At 43.7% G+C, this 27,932-nt stretch overlaps 1 protein-coding gene across 1 annotated transcript; it reads right to left on the reverse strand.

Annotated features, from left to right (window-relative positions):
• Positions 1 to 8,830: 8,830 nt before the first annotated feature.
• Positions 8,831 to 17,165, reverse strand: LMOD2 (leiomodin 2). Its single transcript, XM_029616772.1, has 3 exons — positions 16,745 to 17,165; positions 9,464 to 10,798; positions 8,831 to 9,154 (listed from the first exon to the last, which is right to left on the reverse strand). The coding sequence occupies exons 1-3, from the start codon at positions 17,015 to 17,017 to the stop codon at positions 9,128 to 9,130; spliced, it is 1,635 nt and encodes a 544-aa protein (XP_029472632.1). The 5' UTR covers positions 17,018 to 17,165; the 3' UTR covers positions 8,831 to 9,127.
• Positions 17,166 to 27,932: the final 10,767 nt, after the last annotated feature.

Raw genomic sequence — 27,932 nt, forward strand, 5'->3', positions numbered from 1 at the left:
CTTTTCATGCTTTTGCTGACTAGAACTTGATGCTATTACATCACTTGTTTACACTTGTTACCAGACACTGTTACACCACCTTGCAACCCTGGCAACACAAACAAGTAACTAAGGAGATAGCCAATGGGAATGAAAACCACAACTCTAGCTAACAAACTGCTCCCCAATTTACACTTTTTAACTTATTTTTAGTTAGTGCACACTAAGTCCTGTTAGTGCACACTAACTCAGAAATTAGGGAAACCCAAAATAAACACCTCCCGAACCATTTTAAAAATGAAATCAAACAGATAACCCACAATGAAAATGACATGAAAAAAAAAAATCAGTGCACATTTAGGAAATATATTAGAGATTATAATATTAATGTGCGTGTAAGCAAATAGAAAAAATATTGCTAGCAGCATCCTTATGCACAGAACAATCGAAAGAGATGTTATTATATAAAAAGGTAAATAAAGAACTAGTATTTACAAGTTAATTCCAAATCTGCACATGTTCCTGAATATGCTCCATGGGTGTCCAACAGTGGCAGGCTGGTTACACTTCTTGGGAGCATGACGTTGGGGGTCAGATATATCGTTGAGCATTTCCTTCCTTCTGTACCAAAGAATTTAAGGCAGGGGACAAGAATATAGAGTGTGCAGAGCATAGGCATGCATAGTAAGGATTTCTTTGTTCAAGCAGTCCTAAACCATAGACCTGTGGCTCAAATTTCTTCGTGTCAAGCAATGTTAGGCTATCAATCAGAGCTTAGTGTTTCACTTTCCTGTGAGACTATTCCTACGCATACATCTAGATATCTTCCAAGTGACTGTCCCTAATAACAGGTAAGAGCCATGGCTAGCTACTTCAATGACTCACCTTAGAACTGTGGCTATTGAGGACATCTGAAAAGCTGCAACTTGATCATCAGTTCACACCTTTATGTCCTATTACTGTCTGGATAGTAATTTCTCCAGAAGGGATGGCAACTTTGGGCAACATTTTTGCATAGCCTGCTCACCCAGCATTCCACACTCCAAGGTGTGTATGTGTGGAGGGGTATTCCAGGTTACTTTTTCAGTAAGTGCTTTGCTGTACATCAGCTCAGGACTCCCCATGTGTCATAACTACCATAAACAGGGTTCTTTGTAGACAGCAGGATAAATTAGCCATGCTTAATACCCCCCAACCTTCCTGGAGATTCGACTATTTGGCTAAAGCTAAGCTCTACAATCGACTGAGGGGCTCATGAGTCAGCATATGTGTGGGAACTCCCGCACATGTCCCAGTAGTAAATTTTTACTGAACTAGAACGATGGCTCTGTTTGGGGCTATCGGATGACATCACCTACATGTCATGAATACTGTATCCTACATGTTTATGTAAACATGCTTTCTTCTCTGTTTATTTTATACTGTGACCTGGTTCTTCACACTGAGACCTGGTTCTTCACTAGAAAAGAGTTAAGAGAAACAAGACTTGAGGAAGTTCATTCCAAATCAGATTGGTCCAACTTCCACCCCCAGTCAAGGTAAAAAGAAATTTAAATCTTCTCTGGATCATAAAAATGCGTTTTGGGGTTTGGAAAGACAAAAGGCATAAATAAGCACAGAATGCAAGAGCATGCAGATTTAAAAAAAAAAGACGAGCTTAGACAAAGGGAATGAGTGTTAACAACAGTCAAGCCCACAGAAAGCACTAATAGGAAAGAGGTGATTTATATATGTATGAGACATGAGGTATACTGTATGACAAAAATCCATTCAACCAACAGATTCATTAGGGTTCCACTGTCATTTGTTTTTTTGGATCGTGCAGGTCCACAAGTTCCTAGCTATAACTTTGATATATATATTTCAGCTTTGTAATTTGTATATATGCATTCTAGTGATCACATCATTGAATCACAGGTCACGTTCTCTCCCTTTGCCTGGGCTTACTCAACTATAAATAAATAATAACAACAGATGCTGCTCCTCTCACTCCTCTGGGAGCTTCCATAAAGTCCAAATGCAAGTAGTGTGCTATCGGGCACATCAGCCCCAAAGGTGGCTGTATGCATTTCTATTGGATGTGGTAAATTCATAGTGATAATGGGTGGGGATTTTCAAATCTCACAAGTGATGATTTTCTGCTTCATTATGAACACCCCTTTCTCTCCCCCATGATTGGTGAAAATTAAAACCACATTTAATAGACCATCGCTATTTATTTTTGTCATATGTGAAAGACATTTAGATTAATTAGATGCTACATTAACTCCTAATGCCATTGCATCAGGAATGAAACTGGGCAGAGTGGATGGGCCTAATGGTCTTCAGTTACTGTCTCATTCTATGTTAATGTTTTGTACTTGATTGGCTTGGTTGCAATTGTCTGAATTTCTGTCTTGGACCAATTTGATGGTAATGGAGACTATGACATCAATGCCATCTATCTGGCCATAAGGATTCTACTGCACCATTTCATTCCAGCTCCATCACAGTGACAAAGGTGTGTGCAACATATCCTGGAAATTTAAATGAATACAAACTGGCTATTTTGAGCTTGATTCATTAAGGATTTTCTCCCATTCTGTCTTTGGGGGAGGAGGGAAGGCTTAATGAGTCAGGTTCTTTCTATATTATGCAATATTTCAACAATATGCATAGGGCTTTTCCTTTTAGGTTTCAACTGATAAACCCTAATAAAACATCCCCAATGCAAAAAAAATAATATAACAAGTGTTTGTTATACACTTGTTATATTATTTTATATTTTATATTACTTGTTATAAAATACCAGAAAAATACTACTTCTCCTGGTACTCTGTCATCCTCCTTTGCCTACCCTGGATCCTCCACTTTGTTTTTCTGTCTTTTCCAGACTAATGACTCCTCAGTTGCACAAATTTAACCAAAAAGGTATCCAACAATAGTACCTGTGCCACGAAAACACCAATAACAGATTTTTTGGAACCTCCAAATTAGCTGGAAAATGAACACCTAAATTTAAAATTTAGAAAAATCAGAAGCCCTAAATATACACGATGAGTGGGATTACCCAACCTGTATCAGTTAGAATAGTTAGTTTTTGACTCTTATTCGTCAATAAGCAGCTCCTTCACAAAGTCTTCTGGATCACTGGTCTCACAGTAACTAGAGAACATAAATAAATAAATAAATAAATACATACATACATACATACAAACCTTGCTGGTTATGCTAGAACACTTGGTATGCAGTTGATTGCTAACATCCTATTATTTATGTCATGGGTAGAAGCTTTCATTATCCCATTATAATGGGTTTCAGAAAATTTCTCAGCTATGGTATCAGGGCGTCATGAATTACCTCATGCCCATGAGATCTAATTCTTCCATGCTAACTAGAATGTCACAAATGACATCATAATACATGAACCAATCCGATTCTATTCAAAGGGGCCAATGCACTGCAGAGAACACTAAAACATTTGCAAGTATTAATGTATGTTAAAAGCCCTGCTGGTGTGCACAATCTAATTTACATGCATTGGTGTGTTAATTAGCTTGCAAGATTTCTAAAACAAAACTATTCTAATAAGATAAATCTAGTTTAGTGTATTTTAATTATATGTATTCAGGGATGTATCTTTATTTAAATATGTTGGATTGTAAAGCTTGTTGCTAATTTAATGTTCATTGTAAACCGAGGTGATGTTTGCAAACGAGCCGCGGTATATAAAAACATACATACATACATAAATAAATAAATAAATAAATAGATGCAAAACTATTCAAAGCAGCTCATTACTTATTAATGCACAGAAAAATAATACATGCAAAAGTGAACACAAACTCTTTAATGGAGGTCTAGTTTATTCTTTTGCACCGAAATCTACTGTATGTTAATGTGTTAATTTCAACATAACTCAATTGCATGTCATTAACATGGACTGTTAATGTGAGGTCATCTAGGTCACTGTTCAAAAATATCTGATCCGAGGGTTAAGATAACTCAAGGATTTACTGTTTAAATAACTAGAAATAATAACTTAGCAGTAAAATGTTTTAATTGATACAGGATATGACTATTGTACACTCTGTACTTTAGAAATACTGTGCAGTATAGAGGAGACATTTTTAATGGCTAGCAAAAAAGTCACATAATGGTTATTAAGCCCCTACACATGGTATAAATATATGTGGAGACTATATAGGGAGAGATTTAAACTTTATCACAAGGGTTGACTGTGGTATTCAGTAATTCCATAATTAAGTAATAGTGATTTATGGAGAAAGTGGTTCCTGAAAGTTAAAAATGGGGGAAGATCTTAGATGGGTAGATCTCACAATCTGCAAAGCTATAGCCAGATGTACTGGAAGAATTTTCCCATTTCGGGTCTGTATGCCTGGCCCAAAATGTTGCTTTCTGGGAAAATTGTCAGAGTTCCTACTGATGTAGAGTAGGGTCTCTGTGGCAAGCTGAAAGCTCATGTGACACAGCTGTCACATAATCTTGTCTGAATAAAAGGCATCAGAGAACGTGCTTTGCTTTCTTAATATCCCATAGCTAGAAGTGGTAGATATTAAAGCCTCCATCTAGTTCTATTTTTCCCCCGATCAAGATCTGTATGCATATGAGGATTACTGCATGTCATGGGTGAGTGAAAGTCATTGTAATTTAATGAAGCCAGGGCCTGATCTGTCTCTGCTGCACAGAATTGTAGTTTGTTATTGAATCTGACAAAACCACCAGACTGTAACCAGCGCATTGACTTATTATCTATTGGGAAAGTGCCCTGGTGATGCGGTTGCTATAGAAATGGCTATTCCTATTGTACTATAAATAACCTGACAGACAAAAATAGCCCAACAATTTGTGACGAGATTATCAGACATAACAATTCCCTGAAGCACATTATAGACTTACAAGTTGTTTCACCAATAGTCCCTTCTACAATAAGCAAAATATTACTGTCGTTAACAGTGCTTAGAGAAGATTTGATGGCCATCTCAGTTATGAAATTGCATTTTAATTTTGAAAATCATCAAACTAACGCCAACTTCCCATTAGATGAAAGGGAATATGTTGTCACACATTAACGACATTATTTGTTTAAAGGTAAAGAAACTAATGCAATCTTCCACGCCCCCTCTTCTCCAGAAACTTCCACGAGGCTAGCTAAGTCATGCAAAGGCTTGAGCCATTCTGACAAAACAGTTCCACGTGACAGTGTTCTCGTTTGCCTAAAAATCTTTAAAGGGCTTTAAAAAAATTATTATGTGCTCAAGCTGGGGCTTGAATTCCTTTTAAAAATGTTGGGGGGGAAGGGTTATGTATGTATTTTTGTTTTTAAATCTCTGATTTCCCCTTCCTCCCAGCATACAGTTGCATCAAGCAGTGGGCCAGCCGTACAATAATTAATAATAACAGTAATCAGCAGCCAGCCTCCATGCTCAATGCCTCCTGATCGCAAGGAGAGCAAGTGCAGGAGGCCAGCAAAGTCAACGCTGAGCCTCCCCTGGTTTGTGTCCACCCTTCGGGAGCACCGCAATACTTCCTGGCAATCATTTCAGGAGATCGGAGGATCCAGTTGCAAAAGAAGAGCTGTCACAAGCACCCGTCTTATTATTATTTTTTTTTTTTCTGGCAGCTTCTTGCATGACCATTACAGATGGGTTTGACATTTATTCCGAACACATCTTCATTTCATGTAAAACAGCAGCAATAAAGGAACATTCCAGATTCTCTTCAATGAAATTGCCAAGAGGTGTGTCTCAGCGCCCTGACTTCTCCTAGCCGCCTTACAAAAACATCTGAAATGTGTGCCAGAGTGGAAAAAGGTATCACCTGCGTGTTCAAGAATATGCTCCACCCCCCCTCACTCCCCCCAAAGCATTACAAGAACAGTTAAAAAAAAATATGACAAAAATCTCAGAAAAGTAAAAATAAATGAAGAAAACCCTCAATTGCTCGTTAAAAAAAAACGCAACCAGCAGAAAGATACTTTGGCCTTCGAAATTTGGTGCAAAGTCCGCAGGTAAAATGTACCGCTAGACTTGGCACCAGGGCGGGTACTTTGAAGACGACTCCCTGGATACTCCCTTCTTCAGCAGGCTCCGCCTTCTGGAAGTGAAAGGTGATTGGTTGCCACGAACATTCCATGTTCTAATATAAAGTAGAGATCTGGAAGAGGGGTGAAAGGGCTTGAAGAAAAGAAACAACCAACCAACCAACCATGCCCTCTTACCTGCTGAAATGCATGGGTAACACTAGTCCAGGGTCGTCGGGACGAGCTTTGGCTTCAGTGTGTTCTGTTCCTGGGCTGAAAGCCCATTGCCACAATAAGAACCACAATAATTCCTGTACTCAAGTACTCATATACCCAGCTCTAATTTCAGAGGCTCCATACTGATTACCAGGGCAGAGAAAAAAGTACTTTACCAGTGACAAATGTGGAACTTCTTGTTTTACACAGGTCATTAGATCATTCATTGATAATGTGCAGGGAGCAGAAAAATAAGGCTCAGACAATATATTCTGCAGTAACAAGGAGGCTGTTCTGTGCCTTCAGCAAAAATATTTGCTAAACATGCCCAGCCGAGTGCAAAAACAGGAGTTTGAACTAAGTTGAACACAAATAACTGCATAACTTTGATGCTATAATTCAGGCACAAGGTAGTACAAAAGAATTCTGCTAAGAAAGTGTCTTTTACCAGTTAAAAAAAAAGTTTTGACTATAAATTACTGTATTCGAATCCAAATAAATTGAGATAGACTTATAGGGGTAGATTTAAAAAGGTGCGTGCGGGGGTACATTTGCGCGCTACCTGGTGCGCACACATGTACCCCCGATTTTATAACTTGCGCGCACAAGTTATAAAATCGGGGGTCGGCGCGCGCAAGAGGGTGCACAGTTGGGCACCTTGTGCGCACGCCGAGCCCGCACCAAGCCATGCTGCCTTCGTCTGTTCCTACCCCCCCCCCACCCCTACCTCCCCTGCCCTTTCCCCCTACCTTTTTCTTTTTTTTTTCTTGTTTCAAAACTTACTTCAGCCCTGGAGCTGAAGTTGCGTGCGCCGGCCAACTGCCGGCGCACGATCCCATGCACAGCGGCAAATGGCCGCTGTGCCAGGTGCCTCTGATTCCCTTCCCGCCCCTTTAGTAAAGCCCCGGGACTTACACGCGTCCCTGGGCTTTACGCGCATCGCCGGGCCTTTTGAAAATAGGCCCGGCGCGGGTAAACCCTTTGAAAATCCGGCCCATAGGATATAAGTAGAATGACAAACTTTCTTGCCTTTGAAAACAAGAAGAAAAAAAAAGCAGCTACAATTTTGCCCTGAGTTCTGCAAAAATTCATCCAATTCAATCCATTTCAATAGGGCTGTGTGGTACATCTCTCCTCCCTTCCTTCTATTTCAAAATGTTCCTTTAAATAACGTTTGAAAATTTGCCACCTTTTGTGCCAGACTGCAGTAATGTTATCTCACCTCCCTGAGAGAGAATTAACATTTCTAGCAATACAGAGGCCCATTAACATATTGCAGAAGCCAAGTTATCTTGACTTAAGGAAGGTCAAACATATCAAAACAACATGCTCACAACTGTGGAATTTCAAATGCACAAAGGGATATGAACTATCAAGAATAATTCAAGAAGCTGTCTCACAGATCAACTTGTGATCTTTGGTTCATAGTGGCTGAAACTGTTTCTGATCAGCTGTGATTTAGGGGACAAACTAGACAATGCTGCTGCCAATAAAGTAACAAGTGATTGGTTGCTCCTCTAAGACCCTGTGGGTTTTTTTTTCACACCATTTTTGAAAATATGTGGTAGTTGATACCATCATGGTGTCTTGTACGATTGAAACTGTGAGTGACAGAGGGCCGTACTGCTTTAATCATAAGAGGCAACCATCACTAGAAGTATCTTTCCTTATGCTACCTTCAGCCACATTGGAGTTAGAGCAGCAGCAGTTACTTTAGGAGAACTGGTAAAATAATCTCTTGCATAAATGTTTGGGATGAGAAACATAAAAATAGGTTTTGTTGTTATAAAATGGAAACCAAGAAGCATCATTTGGGACAATAATTGTCAATAGCTGATGGAATCACAATAAAAAGATTTTTCTATAGTTTCACCCCAGTACCAACATAAACCATGTTTATGTGTGCTTCTGTTTTGTGTAATTTTAGGCTAGAAATTCCACGCTAGCATGAGTTACTTGTACACACCAGGATTAAAATGGCAGTTTCTTTGCTGTACCACCACAGAAATGAAATACCAGCATGGTCAACTGTAACATCACATGGTATGAAAACCAGAAAAAAACCCTGAAAACAAAGCTGCCATTACAGTGTGCCACCTTGTAATAGTGAACTGCTGTTTCTAAAACTAATTTTCCTGGGTAAGGACTACTGAGAATAACAATATTTAATAATAATAACAACAATAATAATCATGCCACAATATCCTGGTGTTAGTCTTGGAAATCCAGTGCGGGCCATGTCAAACCTGCACACTTCCTGATGCAACTGTTCTCTGTTTTCTCCAACCATGTATCAACACCCAGTTATGGCTAGTACAGTAGTGTTAAAGCATTACAGGGGCACTAAATACCTGGCTTATTTACATATGCACATCCTTCAGTGAGTGTTAACTTTATCTCATGACCCACCTGCATGAGAAGAGATACAAATACATTATAGTTCCGGCAGTAGATCCTGCTAATGCTTAACTATGACCACTGTCATAAAACTGGGGCAATGTTTTAGAAAATCTGTGATTATTTCACATTCACATCTGGTGGGTTGATAAATCATAGAAATTTGCACTTCATCCATTGGTTCAAATCAAATTTATTGTAAATTAATGCAAAAAAAAAAAAAAAGTATAGGATACTATTATTACATCTCAGTGCAAAGTTAGTGATATCCAATCATACTTTGAAAATAGATAAATAAATGCCTATTTTTAAAAATCTCAGAAAATACAAAAGATGTTTACTCCAATATTTACAGATTAAAACGTTGTGTATACTGCATACATTTATGTCTTTACAAAACAAGCAACCTTTTCAAGCTAAAAGTGCAATTCCAAGCAGCTCACGAGCTAATTAATGCAATCCAACATTTCCCACGTCTATTGTAGAATGTTGGGTCTTCGTTAGTCCACGACTCTATTGAAGGGCTTTTGGAACATCCACCTAGAAAAAAGTTTTATTTTTTTCATTACTTATAAAATGCTGACTGAGTTGAATAGTACAAACCTCATGTTTATAATACACAAATTCACTGCACACTGCATGAACTGGAAGCCACTGTCAAAGCAAGAACAATATAAGGTCATCCATGACTCCTCAAACAACCTTTAACTGAGCTGATCGATGTCCCTGACTATATGTGAGAGGCAATGCTACTGTTGTATACATTCAGTATTTAAAGTAATTAATCATACATATCAACTATTTGAGGTTTGCATTTTACTTTGGGGTCAATGTTATCAAGATACTTACTTGCTTCAGTTGTTTTATGCTGCTTGCCCGGATGGATTCCATTAGGTCATCATGTGCAGATCTTTGTGGAGTAGAAGGCCTCGATCCTTCTTCTGCCCTCTTCTCTGAAACTGGTCTTAATGAATTTTTTAGCTCTGTCAAGATATTATTTTGTTGCTTTTTTACCTTTTTGCCTTTTGTCTTTTGCTGTCCATTTTGTGATTTCTTTTTCGATCTCTCATGTTGTTTGATGACTTCCGCTATATTTCTGGTAGGTACCTTTTTTGGGGGAAGAATTGGAGGTGGAGGAGGAGGTGGGGGTGGAGGAGGAGGAGGCGGGGGTGGAGAGGGAGGTAGGATGTTTACAGGCTGAGTTTTCTTAGCAAGCTTTGGAGAGGACCAGGGTGAACTTCTGGGAGATGCACAGGGTGAGGATCCAGGGGTCCCTCTCTGTAAGAACTTGGTCCTGGGATTGGCTGCTCCGTCAATACCTAATTCCTTTTGCTCTTGCATTCTTTTCTGCCTTTGTTTATCCATGTTTCTTGTTAGAATACTTGTCATGGCCATTCTTGGTCCAGGGAGCTCAAAGTGGTAACCTAGTTTTACCACGGTCGTATTGTCTTTCAACAGTTTAGCTATTTCCATCTCCACCTGGCTTCCCATGATATGTCTCTGATTATGGAATCTTAACTCCGTTAGGACTTGATTATTCTGCACAGCTCTCATGATGGCCAGGATTCCTTTGCCTGTGATGAAATTAGATTCAATATTTAGAGAAGCAATGCTCTGATTCATTTTTAGCATACTGGCCACAGCAAAGGCAACACTGTCATCAGCACGTGTATTGGCCAGGCTGAACGTTTTAACAACCGTGTTGTTCTTCAGGGCCTCTGCAAACCGTGCAAGCGTTTCTGTGGTGATATTGTCAATGTTGTTCAAGTTGACTTCGTTGGTTTCAGGATCATTGTCTTTGACTCTTTCAAGAGCATCTTCAATAACAGTTGGATTTCCGCCAGGGCAGCTCGCTGCTGTTTTATGGCTCAGATCATCTGTCCTGCAATTTTGTGTTTGCTTTACATTATGACCATTAACCATGGGTTCACTTTCAACCTGATCATTGTGCTTCACGGTCTTATCTTGGTCACAGCTTCTGCCAGCTGCCGAATATACAATCCTATCACAGTCTTCATCTTTCTTATTTTCTTCTGTTTCATCATCATTACTTTCTTCTTCTTCTTCCTCCTCTTCTTCTTCTTCGTCTTCCTCAGTGCAGGCCTCCTCTGAAACTTCACAGTGGCTCTCTGCAAAGTCATCTTCCTCACTGCCATCTTCACTGCCTTCTTCCTGCTTTGTGCTCTAAATGATAAAATGGGCAATGATTTTAATTTAACTACAACAGCAATGTGATGCAGACATGTCATTAATTGTAACTGTGCCCTCAAGAAGTCTATTCACTGCTCTTTTGCCCAGACCTAACTGGAACACGACTATCACTTCAATCTTTCTAACACTTCCTGGCTAGATGATGGTGAGAGGCTTGAGGGTCAAACATAGAGCTGTACATTCTAGCCTACACTTCTTGTCTACTGCACAACTAAAGGTCAGAAACTACAGTGATGCCTTATGGACCAGGATGGCAAACACAGGGTGGCCCATGCACTGGTATTGGAGGCGGGCTACCCTGTATATACCTTTGCACAGTTCTCTTGAAGGGTCATTCTGAGCCATTCTGTAGACGTCACTCAGAGAGGCACTTTTCTTTCCTACTGCCTTCTCAGCATTCCCAACATTGAGATATCTAGAAACAAGACCTAAGAATGCCTACAATATGTGCCAATCCTCAAATATTTCATTCTTTAGTGCTAGCAGTATATCTGATTAAAAAATGTATATTTAACTGTCAATTGCCACAAGTAATTGGCTTTGAGGAATAGGAGACAATTCCTTTTGTTTTTGTTTTTCACTTAGAGAACTCTTTAAAAAAGTAGTTCTGCAAATGTCAGAATATAATTATATAAATGGATTTGTTATGTAGATATGAATAGGGCATAACTCAGTATGAATTCTTGAATAGAGTGTATATCCTGCCTATATACTTTAAAAGCATTGAATTAAGGAGAGGTGCTTGTTCATAATGTATAACTCAACCTCCTCACTCAATGAGTTGATTTACTGGCTGCCCATACTTATAATGCAAAAACTCAGATATTTATGAAATGACTCCATGGAGGTGAATAATGTGGGTAAGAAGGTGCTTTCTTTAGGATGAAAGTGCCACTCTTGTTATGCGTTGAAAGCTCTGCATATCACCACCTATTAAAATGATATAAACGACTCACAACCCCTTGTGTTTGTCCTATCTATCAACTCCAAAACATTTATATCCTACTTTTTCAGAAGTTCTTGTGCTTTGTTCTGAGACCATCACCATCTCTCCGCCTTTAACTTTATGCATGAAAGGTTTTCCATGCTGATCCAGCGCCTCCATTCTTTTCAAAACATGCCGAGATTTGCTCTTCTCCCACCGTCCACACACAAATGGTACATATTTCGGAACTTGTTAATGTTAAACATTATGGTAGGGGTGGCACTACAACCATACAAGCCACAGAGATCACTAAGATCTCATAAAAAAGGATCACTAGCTGTGCCGTCATTACGGAATACACATCTGACAAAAATAAGAGACTGCACATTCTCCACTGCAGGCCCTACACTTTGGAATGCTCTACCTTATGTCTGACCACTGAAACAAAGAAATTCAGACATGACCTCAAAAGGTGGTCATTTCAAAATGCCTATAGTCTAATTTAACCTTCTGAAATCATTAGGGATGTGCAGAGGGATGCCATACATTGCATTCGGGTTTCGTATTCATCGGGGGCAGATACGTTGCATTTGGCAAGGGGGGCCCCTTATATGTACATGCGTTAATTCTTATTCGTTTCCCGGCTAAAATTGAATTAAGTACAACCCCCCACCCTCCTGACCCCCCCCAAGACTTACCAAAACTCCCTGGTGGTCCAGCGGGGGGTCCGGGAGCCATCTCCTGCACTCACACCCTCGGCTGCCGGTATTCAAAATGGCGCCAGTAGCCTTTGACCTACTATGTCACAGGGGCTACGGGTGCCATTGGTCAGCCCCTGTCACATGGTAGGAGCACAAGATGGCGCCGGCCATCCATTGCTCTTACCATGTGACAGGGGCTGACCAATGGCACCGGTAGCCCCTGTGACATAGTAGGTCAAAGGCGACTGGCGCCATTTTGAATACCGGCAGCCGAGGGTGTGAGTGCAGGAGATGGCTCCCGGACCCCCCGCTGGACCACCAGGGAGTTTTGGTAAGTCTTGGGGGGGGTCAGGAGGGTGGGGAGTTTGTTTGAATTGGCTCCTTTAGATGGCCAAATAATTCGGCGAAGATTCGTTGTATTCGTGGGGAATCGCGATATGTTTCGCTTCCCCACGAATACAACGAATATGGCCCTATACGTTGCGGATTACAAATATGTAGGAAACGAATGCACACCCCTAGAAATCATTACTTGCTCCTACATGGACAAACTCAATATGAACCTAACTAAAGAACTCATCACCACTTTCTTTCCAACCCAGCCCAAATAAATATATCAGAAATATCTTCTCTCAACCCCTTCTTTATAACCCTCCAGCATCTTCTGTTATAAGTGCTACCTCATCCCTTTATATTTCTCCTTCTCCTGGCCGCCTTAGTCAATCAATGCATGTGTCTTTTGCCAAAAATGTATGATACATTCACTTGATGTGTTCCTATAATTGGTACCTATAATATTTATGTCATGACGTAAACTGTTCTGATCTTCACTCAGAGCAGCTGTATATAAAATCCCAGCGAGCGGGGAGGCCACCCTCCATCCTGGGCCCCCGCAAGAAGTGAACACCATCTTAAATAATAAAAAAAGAAACGGAACTATCATCAGGAGGTGAGGGGAAATGGGTGACTACGCTGTATGACCATGCCCCTCCCCCGACGTCACTGTGAGCTCCGGCGGCAGTTGAAAAGCGCCTCACCATCAGGCGCCAGCGAGCGGGGAGGCCACCCTCCATCCTGGGCCCCCGCAAGAAATGAACACCATCTTAAATAATAAAAAAGAAACGGAACTATCATCAGGAGGTGAGGGGAAATGGGTGACTGCGATGTGTGACCATGCCCCTCCCCCGACGTCAACTCTTTGTGTTTCATTTACTATTTTTTCTTTTATGTTTTCTGTTAAGTAACCTTTTTTCAAGTTCCTACCTTATGCCTTTGTTAACAATTTTATTATAAATATTCTCTGTATTTGACTATGGAAATATTTTTTCCTGCTTTTTCTGTTTTATGTAAACCGGTATGATTTGCATTTTAATGTAAGAATGTCGGTATATAAAAATTATAAATAAATAAATAAATAAATTAGGAAGAGCAGGACTCGGTCGCAACACACATTAATACAAAATTTCCATGCTATTTTTTTTTTTAACACAACTGAAGAATGCATCATTCAGTTTCCTGTATCCAGAAATCATTCCTTAGGAGAACAAAAACTTTTTTGGAACCAACAACTCCCCCCCCCCCCCCCTTCCCCTCAACTGGACATCTATTTCTAATGGAATCAATTTCTATTGGCACTATAGCATCATAAATATTCATTCATCGGTACCCCAGTTTTTAACTGTCACCAAGTCCCAATGCTCCACCTAAAATCAGACAGACAGATAAATAGATAAATAAATAAGAGGCACAGAGCACGATTCTCTCTGTAATCCAGCACAAATGCCCTCTCAACCAGCAGTAGGTATCACTGTTACTGAATGGCTGGGGCTCTCTCTGCACAAGTGTTATGAATACCGGCCACGGCAAGCCGTGACCTACTGCCGTCCCCAGGGGCCGGTCGGAGCATCGGCGCTGACGGGATCCTCAGCGGCACAGCTTCTTCAACATGGCCGCGGTGTTTTCTCCGCGCGGCTTAGCTCCGCCCCCTGACTAGCTGCTAGGGCCGCGCGGGCGACTCTGGCTCTGATTTAAAGAGATACTCACAGGATGTGAATTAGCTTCTTCCTGCGGCATCCTGATTGGCTGAGACTATTTAAGCAAGGTCTGTGCCCTCAGACCTTGCCTTGACTTCTTGGCTCCTGAGTTTGTTCAGTTCCTGGTTGTCCTTCTGTGTTGATTCCTGGTCCGGCTGACGTCTCTTCTGGTTCCTCGATCCCTGGCTTGGCGACATACCTTCTCTGGCTCTCGACCCCTGGACTGGCTGCGGACACCTCTGGCTCTCGACCCCTGGACTGGCTGCGGACATCTCTGGCTCACGACTACTGGACTGAACTTCTTTAAGAGATCCTCGGGGTTTGCTCCTCGACCCGCTGGAGGCACCAGCATCTGGATTACACGACCAGCAGGAGGCGCCTGCATCCAGATCTTCTTCATTCCTACCTGCAACTCCGAGGATCAGCCTCGCCTACCGACGCTGGCCTAATCGGTCATCGTTGGACCAAGGGTCCACTTCACTGAGCATAACAACAGGGGGGAGGATGGGGACTGTCTGTGAAGCATCCACAGCCCTGACCTGCTGGAGAAGGATCAAACTTGGCCCTACACCATGGCAGAGTTCTACTCAATCATTGGAGAAGCCCCTAGAGAAAAATGATTTTGATTAAATTAATTTTAGTATTTGAGGGCCCTTGGCTAGCATCCCTTTTTATAATCATAATGATGTATTTATGCATAGTCTATTCTTGGTATATGTGCTAATGCTCTTTGTTTATGTTATTAGCTCTTGCTTATGACAAATGTCATGTAGTATTAGTAGGTGACTGGTTGTTATTATTTATATTTTTTTAATTTTGTCTATGTGTTTTATATTTACTATAGGCATATACTACTCTAGTTGAATATGACTATTGAGAAAGGCAGTTTAAGTGATTAAATTAAATATAGGGCCAGATATGCCACAGAATAATAACCAATAAATCTTGTGGAATTGCCCATTAACATATATCATTAGCATAGGCATTCAGCTATTATGTGGAAGTTGGAGATGGGGAGTAGTGAAACTTCCATTTCGTTCTTCCTAATGTTTGCACTGTTAAACGTAATCTGGAAAACTGTTAACTACCTTGCTCTGTGGTAAGCAGGCATTATCTTGGTGCTATTTATAGAAAATGCCTGGCTGACACGCATTTGTCAAGGACGATGTGGTTATGTGGCGATTGGTTGTACACTAATTCCGGGTCTCCGCCCTCAGAGATTCCTTTGGCGGGCTGGATGGCCGTCTGTATCTGTTCTAATGCATCAGGTACCCAATGCTGCCAAAAATATTCAAAGCTTGGACTTCTGCCACCCCATCCTATGAAGCTCCATTACAAATTCCTATTTATTTTCCTGCTGGCAATTCCCTAAGTTTATTTATTGTCAGCCTCCCAGGCTGTTCCTTCAATTTCCAAACCTCCTGACCTCAGAGGAAGCGTGGATGGCATTTTAATTTATGTGAAACAAAACTGATTAGAACTGGTTAAAAAAAAAGGAACAGATAATAGTGCTGCCTCAAAAGAAATCAGTTTGGCCATCCCGATTAGAGGCAGAGATATATCGTGCATATATTTTCAGTTTCCCTTTCTCAAGGAATCCTGACGATGGCCATTGATCAGATATTAGTACATCAAGCATCACTTTGAACGCTTTATGTTAAGACCAGGCCTAAATCATTATTTCTTTTCCCTAGTTACTCACCATAAACACCCGGTGGTCGAGCGGCGCGCCCGGGAACGATTGCCCGCTCCGGGGCACGCAGCTGCCCCTACCATGTGACAGGGCATCGGGAGCCCCCGTCACGAGTTAAGGGCGAAGGGAGTCCGGCGCCGTTTTGAGTGAGGGGAGCCCGCTAGACCACCGGGTGTTTGTGGGGAGTCCTGGGGGGATCGGGAGGGGGGGTCCGCTGCGGGGGGGGGGGGGGGGGGCTCTCTTTGAACGAAAACAAAAGCGCCAGAAATCTTTCAGGGCTCCCACCCCTTTATTATGAACTTTTTCAGGAATGGGGTTTTTGTTTTCAAGAAAAAGTTTCTCTTCTTTACTAAGCGGGGGGAGTAAACTCGCTGGCGGCGCACTAAGTGGCAGGTGTCCCCTCTTTTTCGCTTCTCTGAACGCCGTATCTACTAGTGGCTTTTTTTTTTTGACCTGTTCAGATGCTCCGCCAGAAAATCGGATAAAACGAACAGACTCGTCGCAGCGTTTCGTCGCCTTTCGGTTGTCGTCGGCCGCAGGTTGCCTCCCCCCCCCCGCCCCTCTTACCCTGTCGCACGCTCCCAGCCTCTCTTTTTCCATGAGCTTTCTGGTCTCCTTTTCCCAGTAGGCCATTAACGCTTCTCTGCTGAAGTTGACAGTGGGCGACTTCTCCGTCAGGCTCTTCTGCCTCATCCCCACCGGCACGCTGCGATCGGGCTCGATGTCCTCGAACTCCTTCTCCAGCTCCTTCAGCTCCTCCGGAGACAGCGAAGCAAGGAGCTCGTCCTCGTCCAGGTCTTCGTATTTGCTGATTTCTCTCCTGTAGCCGAACGTGGCCATGGTGCTCCCCCCACCCCGAGTTTGAGTTTCCCTTTCCAAGCCGGCCTGCCCGGGCACTGGGACTGTAGCGGGGAAACCTGGATGCACTTGCTGTGCCCTGCGTGGCCAGCAAGTGGTCGCCTGGCTGCCCGCGGTGCTCTTTTAAGTGTAACCCGAGAAGGGGGCTTACAACAATGCCTGCAGGGATGAAAGCGCGCGCTATTTCAGACCCTGACGTCAGCGGGAGCCTGGGACAGCCCGCGACGTGACGTCATTGCTGGGGGTCCGGCTCCAAGTGCTTACTCTGTCAACCTCAGAAAGGGGTGATTTCCTTGCATGCTTTATACTTCATAGTGTGTGAAGCGCTTAATAGCTCTAGGGTTGCCAACTTTCAGCTGTGAAAATTCCGAAAACTTGGGCTCCCCGGACTATTTCCTATATGTCCTTCCACACAACATCTTTTATTACTTGCCTTATTACGAGAAAACTGTGCACCAAATGATCCCAAATATAAAATTATCAATAACATTCCATTACAATTGTCAGGAAAATTACAATTACCTAATAATAACTGCCTTCCCACCATCAGGAAACTTGTCTTTTTTTAATATGGTATCACACCCCTTTAACCTCCACTGCCATCCCAGAACTGGTGCAAGGGTATTAGGTGCCCTAGGGAAAGTTTACAGCGTTGTGCAAACCCCCCCCCCCCCCCCCCCCCCCCAGGCTTAACAATAACTGCATAATTTTTAACAGATTTTACATGGAAAAGGACATTCAAAGAACAGTGTTCTAAGGTAAAAATATCGCTTACAAAACATGTATATTATAGTTATACAAGCCGTAAAGCCCGTTAAAACGGGCTACATCCCTCTGTCTCTCACCTCCCCCTCATTCTCTCTCCCCTCACTCTTCACCACCCCCCTCCCCCACCCACTCCTCTCCACCCTCCCTCTCCTCTCACTCAGTCCCCCCCTCTCCCTCACTCCCTCCCACTCAGTCCCCCCTCTCCCTCCCTCCCACTCACTCAGTCCCCCTCTCCCTCCCTCCCTCCCTCCATTTTCCTCCCGGCGCCGTAAGCGCGACTTCCCGCAACCCTCACCCGGCTCCATTAACTCCTCCCGCTCCTGCCGGCAGATCTCGGGGGGGGTGTCACTCCCGCCCCCCCCCCCCCCGAGATCTGCCGGCAGATCTGGGGAGGAGAAGTAGCGGCACCCGCGCGCGCGCGCGGTGCCGCTACTTCTCCTCCCGCTCCTGCCGGCAGATCTCGGGGGGGGGGGGGGCGCGGGAGTGACACCCCCCCCCCCCCGAGATCTGCCGGCAGATCTCGGTGGGGGGAGCGCGGGAGTGACAACCCCCCCCCCCCCGAGATCTGCCGGCAGATCTCGGTGGGGGGAGCGCGGGGAGTGACACCCCCCCCCCCCCGAGATCTGCCGGCAGATCTGGGGAGGAGAAGCAGCGGCACCGCGCGCGCGCGCGGCGCCGCTGCTTCTCCTCCCGCTCCTGCGGCCCCACCGCCATTTTTTTTTCTGATCGACATCCTTGCCCGCACATGCGCAGTAGAGCTGCGCTCTACTGCGCATTTGCGGGCCGTCGGTCACAGGCCATTTATAAGGTAGATGCACTGCTGTGGTGTCAGCCAGAAAACCCTGCAAAAAAGACACTTTGAACCTAGGAGTAAACTGAATTACAATTACAATATAGTAAATCTCTCATACCAAAACAGGTCTAACTGCCAGTACTAAAACAGTAACAATCCAACCTAAGGAAAGACAACACTGCAAATATTACGCCATGCCCTAAAACAGCAATATACCTCCTATTAGGAAAACAGAACAAGCCAGGCTGCTATAGATCCCTATTATAAAAAGTAGAAGCCAGCAGAATATCTCACCTCAGTCTCATATGCAGAACACAGACAGATCCTCACCAAATACAGAATAAAGAGGCTATAATGTATCAACAGAAACACAGAGACAAAAAATGAATGGGAAACTGCAACAAGTCAAATTCTGCATATAATGCAAGAATGGAAAAAAGAAACATCATCATTCCTCACAAAACACCAAATAATAAAACCAAGAAATATAAATCGTAATAGTGAAACTGTACTAATAAAAAGAATATTTCAAAACATTTGACGAATAACATCCTATAATTAACTCATTTAAATTTAAAAAAAATTACCAAACACCAGGAAAATATTTCAAAACAGCAGACACATCAAATAAAGTCCAATAATTAAAACAGAGGGACAAAAAATATCCCCCGCTCACCATACGTGGGAAATTTGGATTTCCAGTCACCTTGAGATTGTCGTGGATTAGTGGAAGAGAGTGAAGGTGTACACTTTATCTTCTCTCTCTCTCATATACACAAACTCCCTAACACTCACATTCATTCTGTCTCTCATACACACAAACACACAGGCTTTCTCACAATCACTGGCTATCACACTCATAGGCTCTCTCTCCCTCCCTCACATAGACAGGAGCTCTCAATCACTGGCTCACTTTCTCTCCCTCCCTCACACAAGCTCTTTCTCTTTCCTACACATACACGAGCTCTCTCTCTGTCACACTCACTGGCTTTCTCTCTCTGCCTGTCACACACACAGAGTCTCTCACTCTCACTGGCTCTCCCTCTCTCATATATTCACAGGTTTTCATCCTCACTAATCCTCCCTCCCTCCCTTACACAGACATACATGGTCTCTCATTGGCTCTCCTTCCACACACACACAAGCTCTCTTACATCCACTGTCTCTCTTTCACACACACACAGGCTCTCTTGCATTCACTGGTTCTCGCTCCCTCTCTCACATGAAAGCAGGTTCTCTCGCCCTCACTGGCTCTCTCCCTCTCTCACACAGATACACAAAGGCTCTCTCACCAGCTCTCTCCCACCCTCACACACACACACACACACACACACACACCACACACAGGCTCTCTCCCTCACACACACATATGCAGGCTCTCTCATGCTCATTGGCTCTCTCCCCCTTACACACATATACGCAGGCTCTCTCATACTCATTGGGCACTGTCTTCCTTTCCCTCACACACACACAGAGGCTATGTCACATTCACTGGCTCTCTCTCCCTCAAAAACACACATAAGCGCTGTCACCCTCCCTAACTCACAAACACACCAGCTCTCCCACATTCACTTGCTTTTCACCCTCCCTCACACACAGACTCATCCTCCCTCACACTCTCTAGCTCTCTCCCTTTCACACACGTAGGCTCTCTCACCCTCACTGGCCTTCTCTCCCTCACACATACATACAGCTCTCTCACAATCATTAGCTCACTCTTTCCCTCACAAACAATGCTCTCACACGCACTGATTCTCTCGACATCTCTCTCTCATACACACATTGCCTCTCTTACCCTCCCTCACACACATGGGCTCTTTCACACTCACTGGCTCTCTCCCCTTCACACACATACACAGGCTCTGTCATTCAGTGGCTGTCTTTCTCACACACAGGCTCTCTCTCTCACTCACTGGCTTTCTCTCCCTCACACTCTCACACATACACACACAGACTCTCTCACGCTTACTGTTTCTCACACACTCTAGGCCTCTGTTTCAGCAGCCAAAGATGTTGAAGGCCTGGTTAGGCCTCTTGCTGTTGCACTGCAGATGGGTGGGGAGATGCCGCGCAGCAGACAAGAGGGAGGAGAATCCGATGGCCTTGCCTAACTTCTTTCTATTGTGCCGTGGGTGGGAGAAAGGAGATGTCATTGGCCCCCAAGGGCTTCTTTCTACTGCACCTTGGGTGGGAGGGTAAAATGCTGGCAGCCCCTCTTGGCCTCTTTCTGTTACACAGCCTCATTGGTTGCTGTGGAACGGCGCATGATTTCCTTAACGCAGCTCACCCCCATGGTACTGCCGCGATCCCTCACTCACCCTCCTTGCTCCTGAAGAATGGAAGGATCGCGGCCTTGCAGCATGGGCTGCTTCCTCCCTCCCGGCTGCCGGTGTCTGCATCAGGTGCCGACAGCCAAGGAGAAAGAAGCAGCCGGCGCTGGAAGGCCGCGATCCTTCCATTCTTCAGGAGCAGGGAGGGTGAGTGAGGGGATCGCGGCAGCACCGCCGGGGTGAGCTGCGTTAAGGAAATCATGCGCCGTCCCACTGCCACCAATGAGGCTTCTCCTTTTGTTGGAGGCCCCCTCCCTTCTGACGCCTATGATTAAAAAAGCAGCGCAGCCCCACCAGAATCATCCGCAGAGCTGATGGGCTGTGCCACTTTTACACTTATTGAGGCCCCACATGGCGGCGCCTATGGCCGGCTCTGAAAATCTGGACATGTCAGTTCTCCGTCTGGCTTCTCGTACACTGCCTTTGAATTCTGTACTGTCCGGAGAAAATCTGTGCAGTTGGCAACCCTAAATAGCACCCCAAATTCCAACATAGCCCTGGAGTCTAGCACCGCTCTAAAGGTCGGCTTGGCCGAACCATTCTGTCTGGGTCCAGGGAGATGCAATGTAGCGCTATAATGCTAGGAGGCGAAAAATAGCACCCTAAATACATTATGGGGAAAAGAGAGCTTTGTAATTTCAAAACTGGTGCTCTTTAACCAGGTGAAGGGCTCTATTAACTGCTCACACCAGCAGACTCTGAATTATGTTGAACGGAATAGTCCATTTCACATATTGCTGTTTATTTTCTAAATTAAAAAAAAAAATCCTCCCTGGCAAATTATTTTCCTGTGCTATATCTATACTTTAGTTCCCATGTGTGATTTTTTTTTTTTTTACGGTTTACATTTATCATCAACTTATATGGTAAGAGTTGTCCAAACTTCTTGAACTGCATCAAGAACCGTGATTCATACAAATTCTTTTTCACCTCTAGAGGACCAAATGGGAAAAAAATCTAAATAGCAACTGTGGTAAAAATAATAACTTGGGAGACATTTGGCAAACAGTGCAAATATTTGTCACAACACAGAAAAAGACATTCGGAACATTTAAACTACTCTAAATGTGCCGTTTATGCCCACAGACATGCCAACAAATATCTATATAATATACACCCAAATGCATATGCGCCTTTTACCCGCTTCCAGAAGCTCTCGGTCCCAAATATATGGATTTCTGCTTGAGGATGGTGTAAGTCTGGGTCGGCTCCCGTTACGTCCCATGAAAGCAGTTAGGACATTTATTCTTCTCACGGGGAAAGCTAGCTGCAGCATTTCTTTTTCTCTGAAAGCAAGGAGTTTCTTGCAGCTACCTTTGCTCCTTTTTCTCCATGTTGAAAATAAATATATTTAGGACCGAGGCTTCTGGAGGTGGATAAAAGGCACCTGTGCATGTATGTGCATAAAATAAATGAAACTTGGAATAGTTTGTGCGCTGGCTCATGGGATGGGGGGGTGGGGTGGGTGTGAGTGGGCCCTGCACAGGTCCCATGTTCACTGCTTCTCCACCTTCCTCCTCCTCCAGCAGCAGGAGAAGCTAGCCACAGCGGGGCTGCTAAAGTAAGAAAAACTAGAATACTCTACATGTACTTAAAAACCTGACTTAAAACCTACCTATCAAGGTACAGAGATCGTCTTAGCCACCACAGATAAAGGCAATGGTCCAGAGCAAGGAAAACAACAAAACAGGAAAATAATACCGGAATGAGGCGGAAATCAGAACAGATGACAAAGTAACAAGACTGTAACCTATTACAAAGGACTGTGTAACAAAGGGGAGGTGAATGCAAATAGTTACAATTACTAAGTTGTGAATGTGCACAACAGGCAGGACATGAAACCAGACTTGATGCCACGTGCATGCATGCACACAACACCTATGCTGCTCACATGCTAGCACTGGAAACAGTATTAAGTTGTATATTCATCGGCTTTGTGACAAGGATTTCTATGCAGGTTACTCCCATCTGTCTGATAAGGTCAGTAATTGCCACTCCGTACAGGTTACCCCCATCTGTCTGGTAAGGGCAGTAATTGCCACTCCGTACAGGTTACCCCCATCTGTCTGGTAAGGGCAGTAACTGCTGCTCCGTACAGGTTACCCCCATCTGTCTGGTAAGGGCAGTAACAGCCACTCCATACAGGTTACCCCCATCTGTCTGGTAAGGGCAGTAACTGCCACTCTGTACAGGTTACCCTCATCTGTCTGGTAAGGGCAGTAACTGCCACTCCGTACAGGTTACCCCCATCTGTCTGGTAAGGGCAGTAACTGCCACTCCGTACAGGTTACCCCATCTGTCTGGTAAGGGCAGTAACTGCCACTCTGTACAGGTTACCCCCATCTGTCTGGTAAGGGGAGTAACTGCCACTCCGTACAGGTTAACCCCATCTGTCTGGTAAGGGCAGTAACTGCCACTCCGTACAGGTTACCCCCATCTGTCTGGTAAGGGCAGTAACTGCCACTCCGTACAGGTTACCCCCATCTGTCTGGTAAGGGCAGTAACTGCTGCTCCTTACAGGTTACCCCCATCTGTCTGGTAAGGGCAGTAACTGCTGCTCCATACAGATTACCTCCATGTGTCTGTTAAAGGCAGTAACTTCCTATCCGTACAGGTTACCCCCATGCCTTATGTTAAGAATTGTATACTTATAAGCAAGACCAAGAAACTGTCCAACCCATAACAACATTACTGCAACATTTTTATGTGGTGAGCAGCCTTCCTGATAATTCTAACAGTTCTGCTTTTGGAGTTGGCCATAGAAGCTTTATCCCCAATGTCAGCTTTTATCAGTAAAAGGCGGGGCCCAGCGTTGGCCAATGATCCCTTTTCCCCTGTGCTGCTGTCAAAGCGGAGAACGATGTTGCAGTTGTGTCTAAATCATCAAGGCTGGTTGGTTAAGGGTAGTAATCCCCCCTCCCCCATGCCTTCTGGTTAAGGGTACTAAACCTTTGCTCCATGCACCCTTTTCTTTATTATCATCTTCAAGCCTTTAGGGACCCACAGTGTTTATCCCATGCCCTTTTGAATTCGTTTACTGTTTTTGTCCTCACCACCTCTTCCGGCAGGGCATTCCAGGTTCTGTGAAAAAAAAATGTCCTTATGTTGGTTCTGAGTCTTTGGGGATTTTCATGTCATGACCCCTAGTTCTGCTGTTTCCTTTCCGTTCAAAGTTTGTGCATCCTTAAATATTTAAGCCAGGAGGAAGGGTGGAGCATGCATGGCGGGGTTGAGACAAACGCATTAAAATTCAAGCACTCTTAGTATGGGGAAGCTCAGTGGCCCTGCCTTGTGGAGCTTCTGGGCTTCGATTCCTGGCTCAGGTCTTCCGGCCCTTGGGTTGGCCGAAGCTAGCGATGCTGCAGAGGTGGTGTTCACAGACTTAGGGCCCATGAGTGCATGGCTCCCAGCTGAGTTCTGTTGCTGGAATGACTGGATTCAAGAAAACTGGGGGGAGATAAAATAAGGGGATGAATCTCCAGGGAGTTGTGAATGAAGACTTCTGGTGCTAGATCCAAGCGCTGCTTCTGATTGAGAAGAGAGACCCCCCAAAAACATTCAAGAGAAGTCTAAAGACATGGCTTTTTAAACAAGCCTTTTATAAAGAGACCGGAGAATAGAAAACACACTGGAATAAACAGAAGAGCACCGGCACACAGCATTATTCTCATAAATGTGCATTACAATATTTTAACAAATTGAGTACACAATGAATGTAATAATATAACACAGTAAATGTGATTTTCTTTGACCTGTAAAAGTACCTTCTAGGTACACCTGGCCAGAACCTTCATCACTAAACATTTGTACGTATTTTTATGATTTAATGTAACCGAAACTTAATGGCACCTGTTAGAATGTACTATAGTACGCTTACTCCAAACTTACTTATGTGCCTACATGTAAACCGTTGTGATGGTATATAACTTAGCGACGGTATAGAAAAGACTTTAAATAAATAAATAAATAAAGGGGCTGTTGTGAGATTTCTCACTTTCCCAGTATGATTTAAGTCATTGAATGGACTCATGTGGGTTTAGTGTCTCTAAGGGTCCAGGAAGCCATTTATTGGAACAGGAGTATTATCAAAACCTGAACATGCAGTTTGTGCTGTGACAGATCAGGTTTCCTGGGTTCTAGCATGATGCCCGTACATTAAAGCAGAGCATCCTATTTGAATCCATGCGTGGTTGTGATCCTTTGCTCACAGTTCTGTTGGGTAGATCTGATAGGTTGTGAGCCCTAATGTGTAGTATTGTTGGGGAAATCTGAAGCAAATCCTGCAAGTGTCCTTGCAGTTTTGTACATGATGACAGGTATTCCCTCTTTCCCTGGTGTTCTCCATGTCTGCATCTTTTAACAGACATGTGCAACAGTAGTGTCCACTGTCCACCAACACAATTGCTGAGTAAACGCTGAGAGTCCTGAGAGCACACATTCACCACGCTAGAGGACTTCTGCTTATGGATCTGTGTTCTCTTCGCCTTGCACAGCATCAGGCAGAAGAAATAAGATTGCGATTGCAGGATGTTTATTTTAGGTACTGCCGGAAAAATGAGCGCAGATTGATGCAAACCTACTATGCTACGACTGGCAAGAGCTAGTTTGATTAATAAACTAAGTATGCAGATGTATATATGAAGGGAACAAATATCTGCACTCTGCAGAATCATAAAAGGGCAGTCTAACCAATATTTAGCACATTTGAAACTGAAGGCTGTATTAGTGCAATGTAATATTAGTGAAATACGTATTTTGCAACATGCACAATGCTGTTGAGCAGTAGTGCTAACATTAGTCGGGCACTAATGAAGATCCATGAAATGCTGTCATTTTACTGACACTCTTGAGCTATGCTTTTTCTATCCTTCAGTGTTTTACCAGATGGACACTAATCCCAAGAGAAGTGCGAGGAAAAGCCGGCAAATCCTCTCTCGCATAAATACATGTCACACGGATGGGCAGGCTGTATTTGCTGTGCCCTAAATAACCACCCAGCAATTGAACATTGTTTAGATTGTAATGTCCTTGAAAGTTATGAGTCATCATCTACATTTAACAGCAGTATCAGCAGTGTGAACCAGATAAATCATGTTTTGCCAGACATGAGAAGGGATAACTTTGCAGCTGCTTTCCCCGTGCCAGCTGATCCCATTGTTCTGCTTGTCTACCTTGGTAATACTGTAAACATGGAGAGAGCCATGGAAAACTAGGATGTTTTCTTTCTTTTCTTGCTAAGAGAGAGACAACATGTGTATTCGGCAAGAGGACAGACCCCAAAAGAGGTTTGGCCTCCCTTCCTGAAGGCATTATCAGTGATTTGTTTCTAAAAAGTGCATGTCTGCATCCTAATGCCTGATTCTATCCCCAGTATCTCATTTGTCCACATGAATAACAATTGATTCATCTTTCTGCGCATGATGTCAGGATCCAATGTTGGCGAACTACATTCCCCTTTAAGTATTATCTATTAGTGATGGGCAGAGACCGGAGCTGGAAACGTTTACAACTTTGCAAATGTATAGCAAGACGAGGATAAAAAAATAGTGTTCAGTAGGACCACATGAGCAAGTGGAAATATGATCATGGGGAGAATGTAATTACAGGTCATTGTGCAGAGTAATTCCTAGAGACAGGCTGATGTATGTCAACCAAGAAACCTGCCTCCAGCATAGACATTCAGAGTATGAACAAACACAGCCTTCCAACTTCATGTACAAACCTTTTACAAGATGCTTTGCTTATAGTAAATTGAAATGGATCAAAATGTGTTTTTCTAAAACCTGCCCATAAATAGTGTTTGTCATTTATTCCTTGATTTCATGGGTTCTTATTATGTGATCTGTGTCATTAAGTGCAGAAAGCCTGGCCTGCAGATGAGTAATGAGATTATGGGTAGGTTCATAAATCACAGTGACAGACTGTGATTGTTTCCGGTCTACCTGTAATACAGGGCTTCCCAAACCTGTTCTGGGGACCACACTGCCAGTTGGGTTTTCAGGATATCCACAACGAATATGCATGAGATAAATTTGCATATAGTCTCCACGATATGCAGATTTATCTCATACATATTCGTTGTGGATATCCTGAAAACCTGACTGGTTGGGAGGACCCCCAGGGCAGATTTGGGAAGCCCCTGCTCTAATACGGAAAATCCCAAATCCCAATCTACCAAGCAAATCTTGCACAATATTTATTTTAGGAAAATGGAATGTGACGAGTTGATCAGTGGCAGGATCTACCAAGCATAATGTGTCAGTAGAAACCTGCTGACTTTCATCTCACCTGAAGTAATTTATTAAAAGAAAAATATTTAAAAATTCTATTGTAGACTAGCGATAGCTCTTATTTTAGCAGCCTGTATTGGCAGATAATTGTCCTGACATCAATGTTAGATGCCCTCTCCTTTCATCAGTTTATTTAACTATCAGCTAAGGAAATATCTTGCTGTTCTAACCTTCTTGTATGGGAAGAATCACTGAATTGCAGTCAAATTCTGCTATATCAAGTTCCCTTTATAGACACAGGGGCAAATTTTATAAATCTGCGCACACGCGTATTTTGTTCACGGGATTTCAATAGATACGCACGTAGCCGCGCGTATCCATTAAAATCCGGGGTCGACGCGCGCAAGGCTGCCCAAAATCAGCAGGCTGCGCGCGCCGAGCCGCACAGCCTGCCTCCGTTCCCTCCGAGGCAGGGAACTTTCCTTCGCCCTCCCCCTACCTTCCCCTCCCTTCCCCTACCTAACCCACCCCCCCCCCAGCCCTATCTAAACCTCCCCCCTACCTCTATCACGAAAGTTATGCCTGCTTGAAGCAGGCGTAACTTTGTGCGCGCCGGGCCGGCTGCCGCGCTCCATGTTCCGGTCTGGGGGCTGGTCCAGGGGCCGCTGTAACGCCCCCGGAACACCCTCGGGCTGGAACCATGCCCCCAGACACGCCCCAGACACGCCGCGTCACTCCCGACACGCCTCTGAAACGCAGCGTCACTCCTGGCATGC

This window comes from Rhinatrema bivittatum, chromosome 9 (assembly GCF_901001135.1).
Source record: "Rhinatrema bivittatum chromosome 9, aRhiBiv1.1, whole genome shotgun sequence".
Classification (NCBI taxonomy): domain Eukaryota; kingdom Metazoa; phylum Chordata; class Amphibia; order Gymnophiona; family Rhinatrematidae; genus Rhinatrema; species Rhinatrema bivittatum.

What these genes read in the sequence shown, in the direction of transcription:
- LMOD2 (XM_029616772.1), bottom strand. Translation starts at nt 17,017, where the DNA reads ATGGCCACGTTCGGCTACAGGAGAGAAATCAGCAAATACGAAGACCTG. An exon ending in GGCTGGGAGCGTGCGACAGG is followed by an intron (nt 10,799 to 16,744) that starts GTAAGAGGGGCG and finishes TTTATCATTTAG; the next exon opens with AGCACAAAGCAGGAAGAAGG. An exon ending in GCATAAAACAACTGAAGCAA is followed by an intron (nt 9,155 to 9,463) that starts GTAAGTATCTTG and finishes ACTTTTTTCTAG; the next exon opens with GTGGATGTTCCAAAAGCCCT.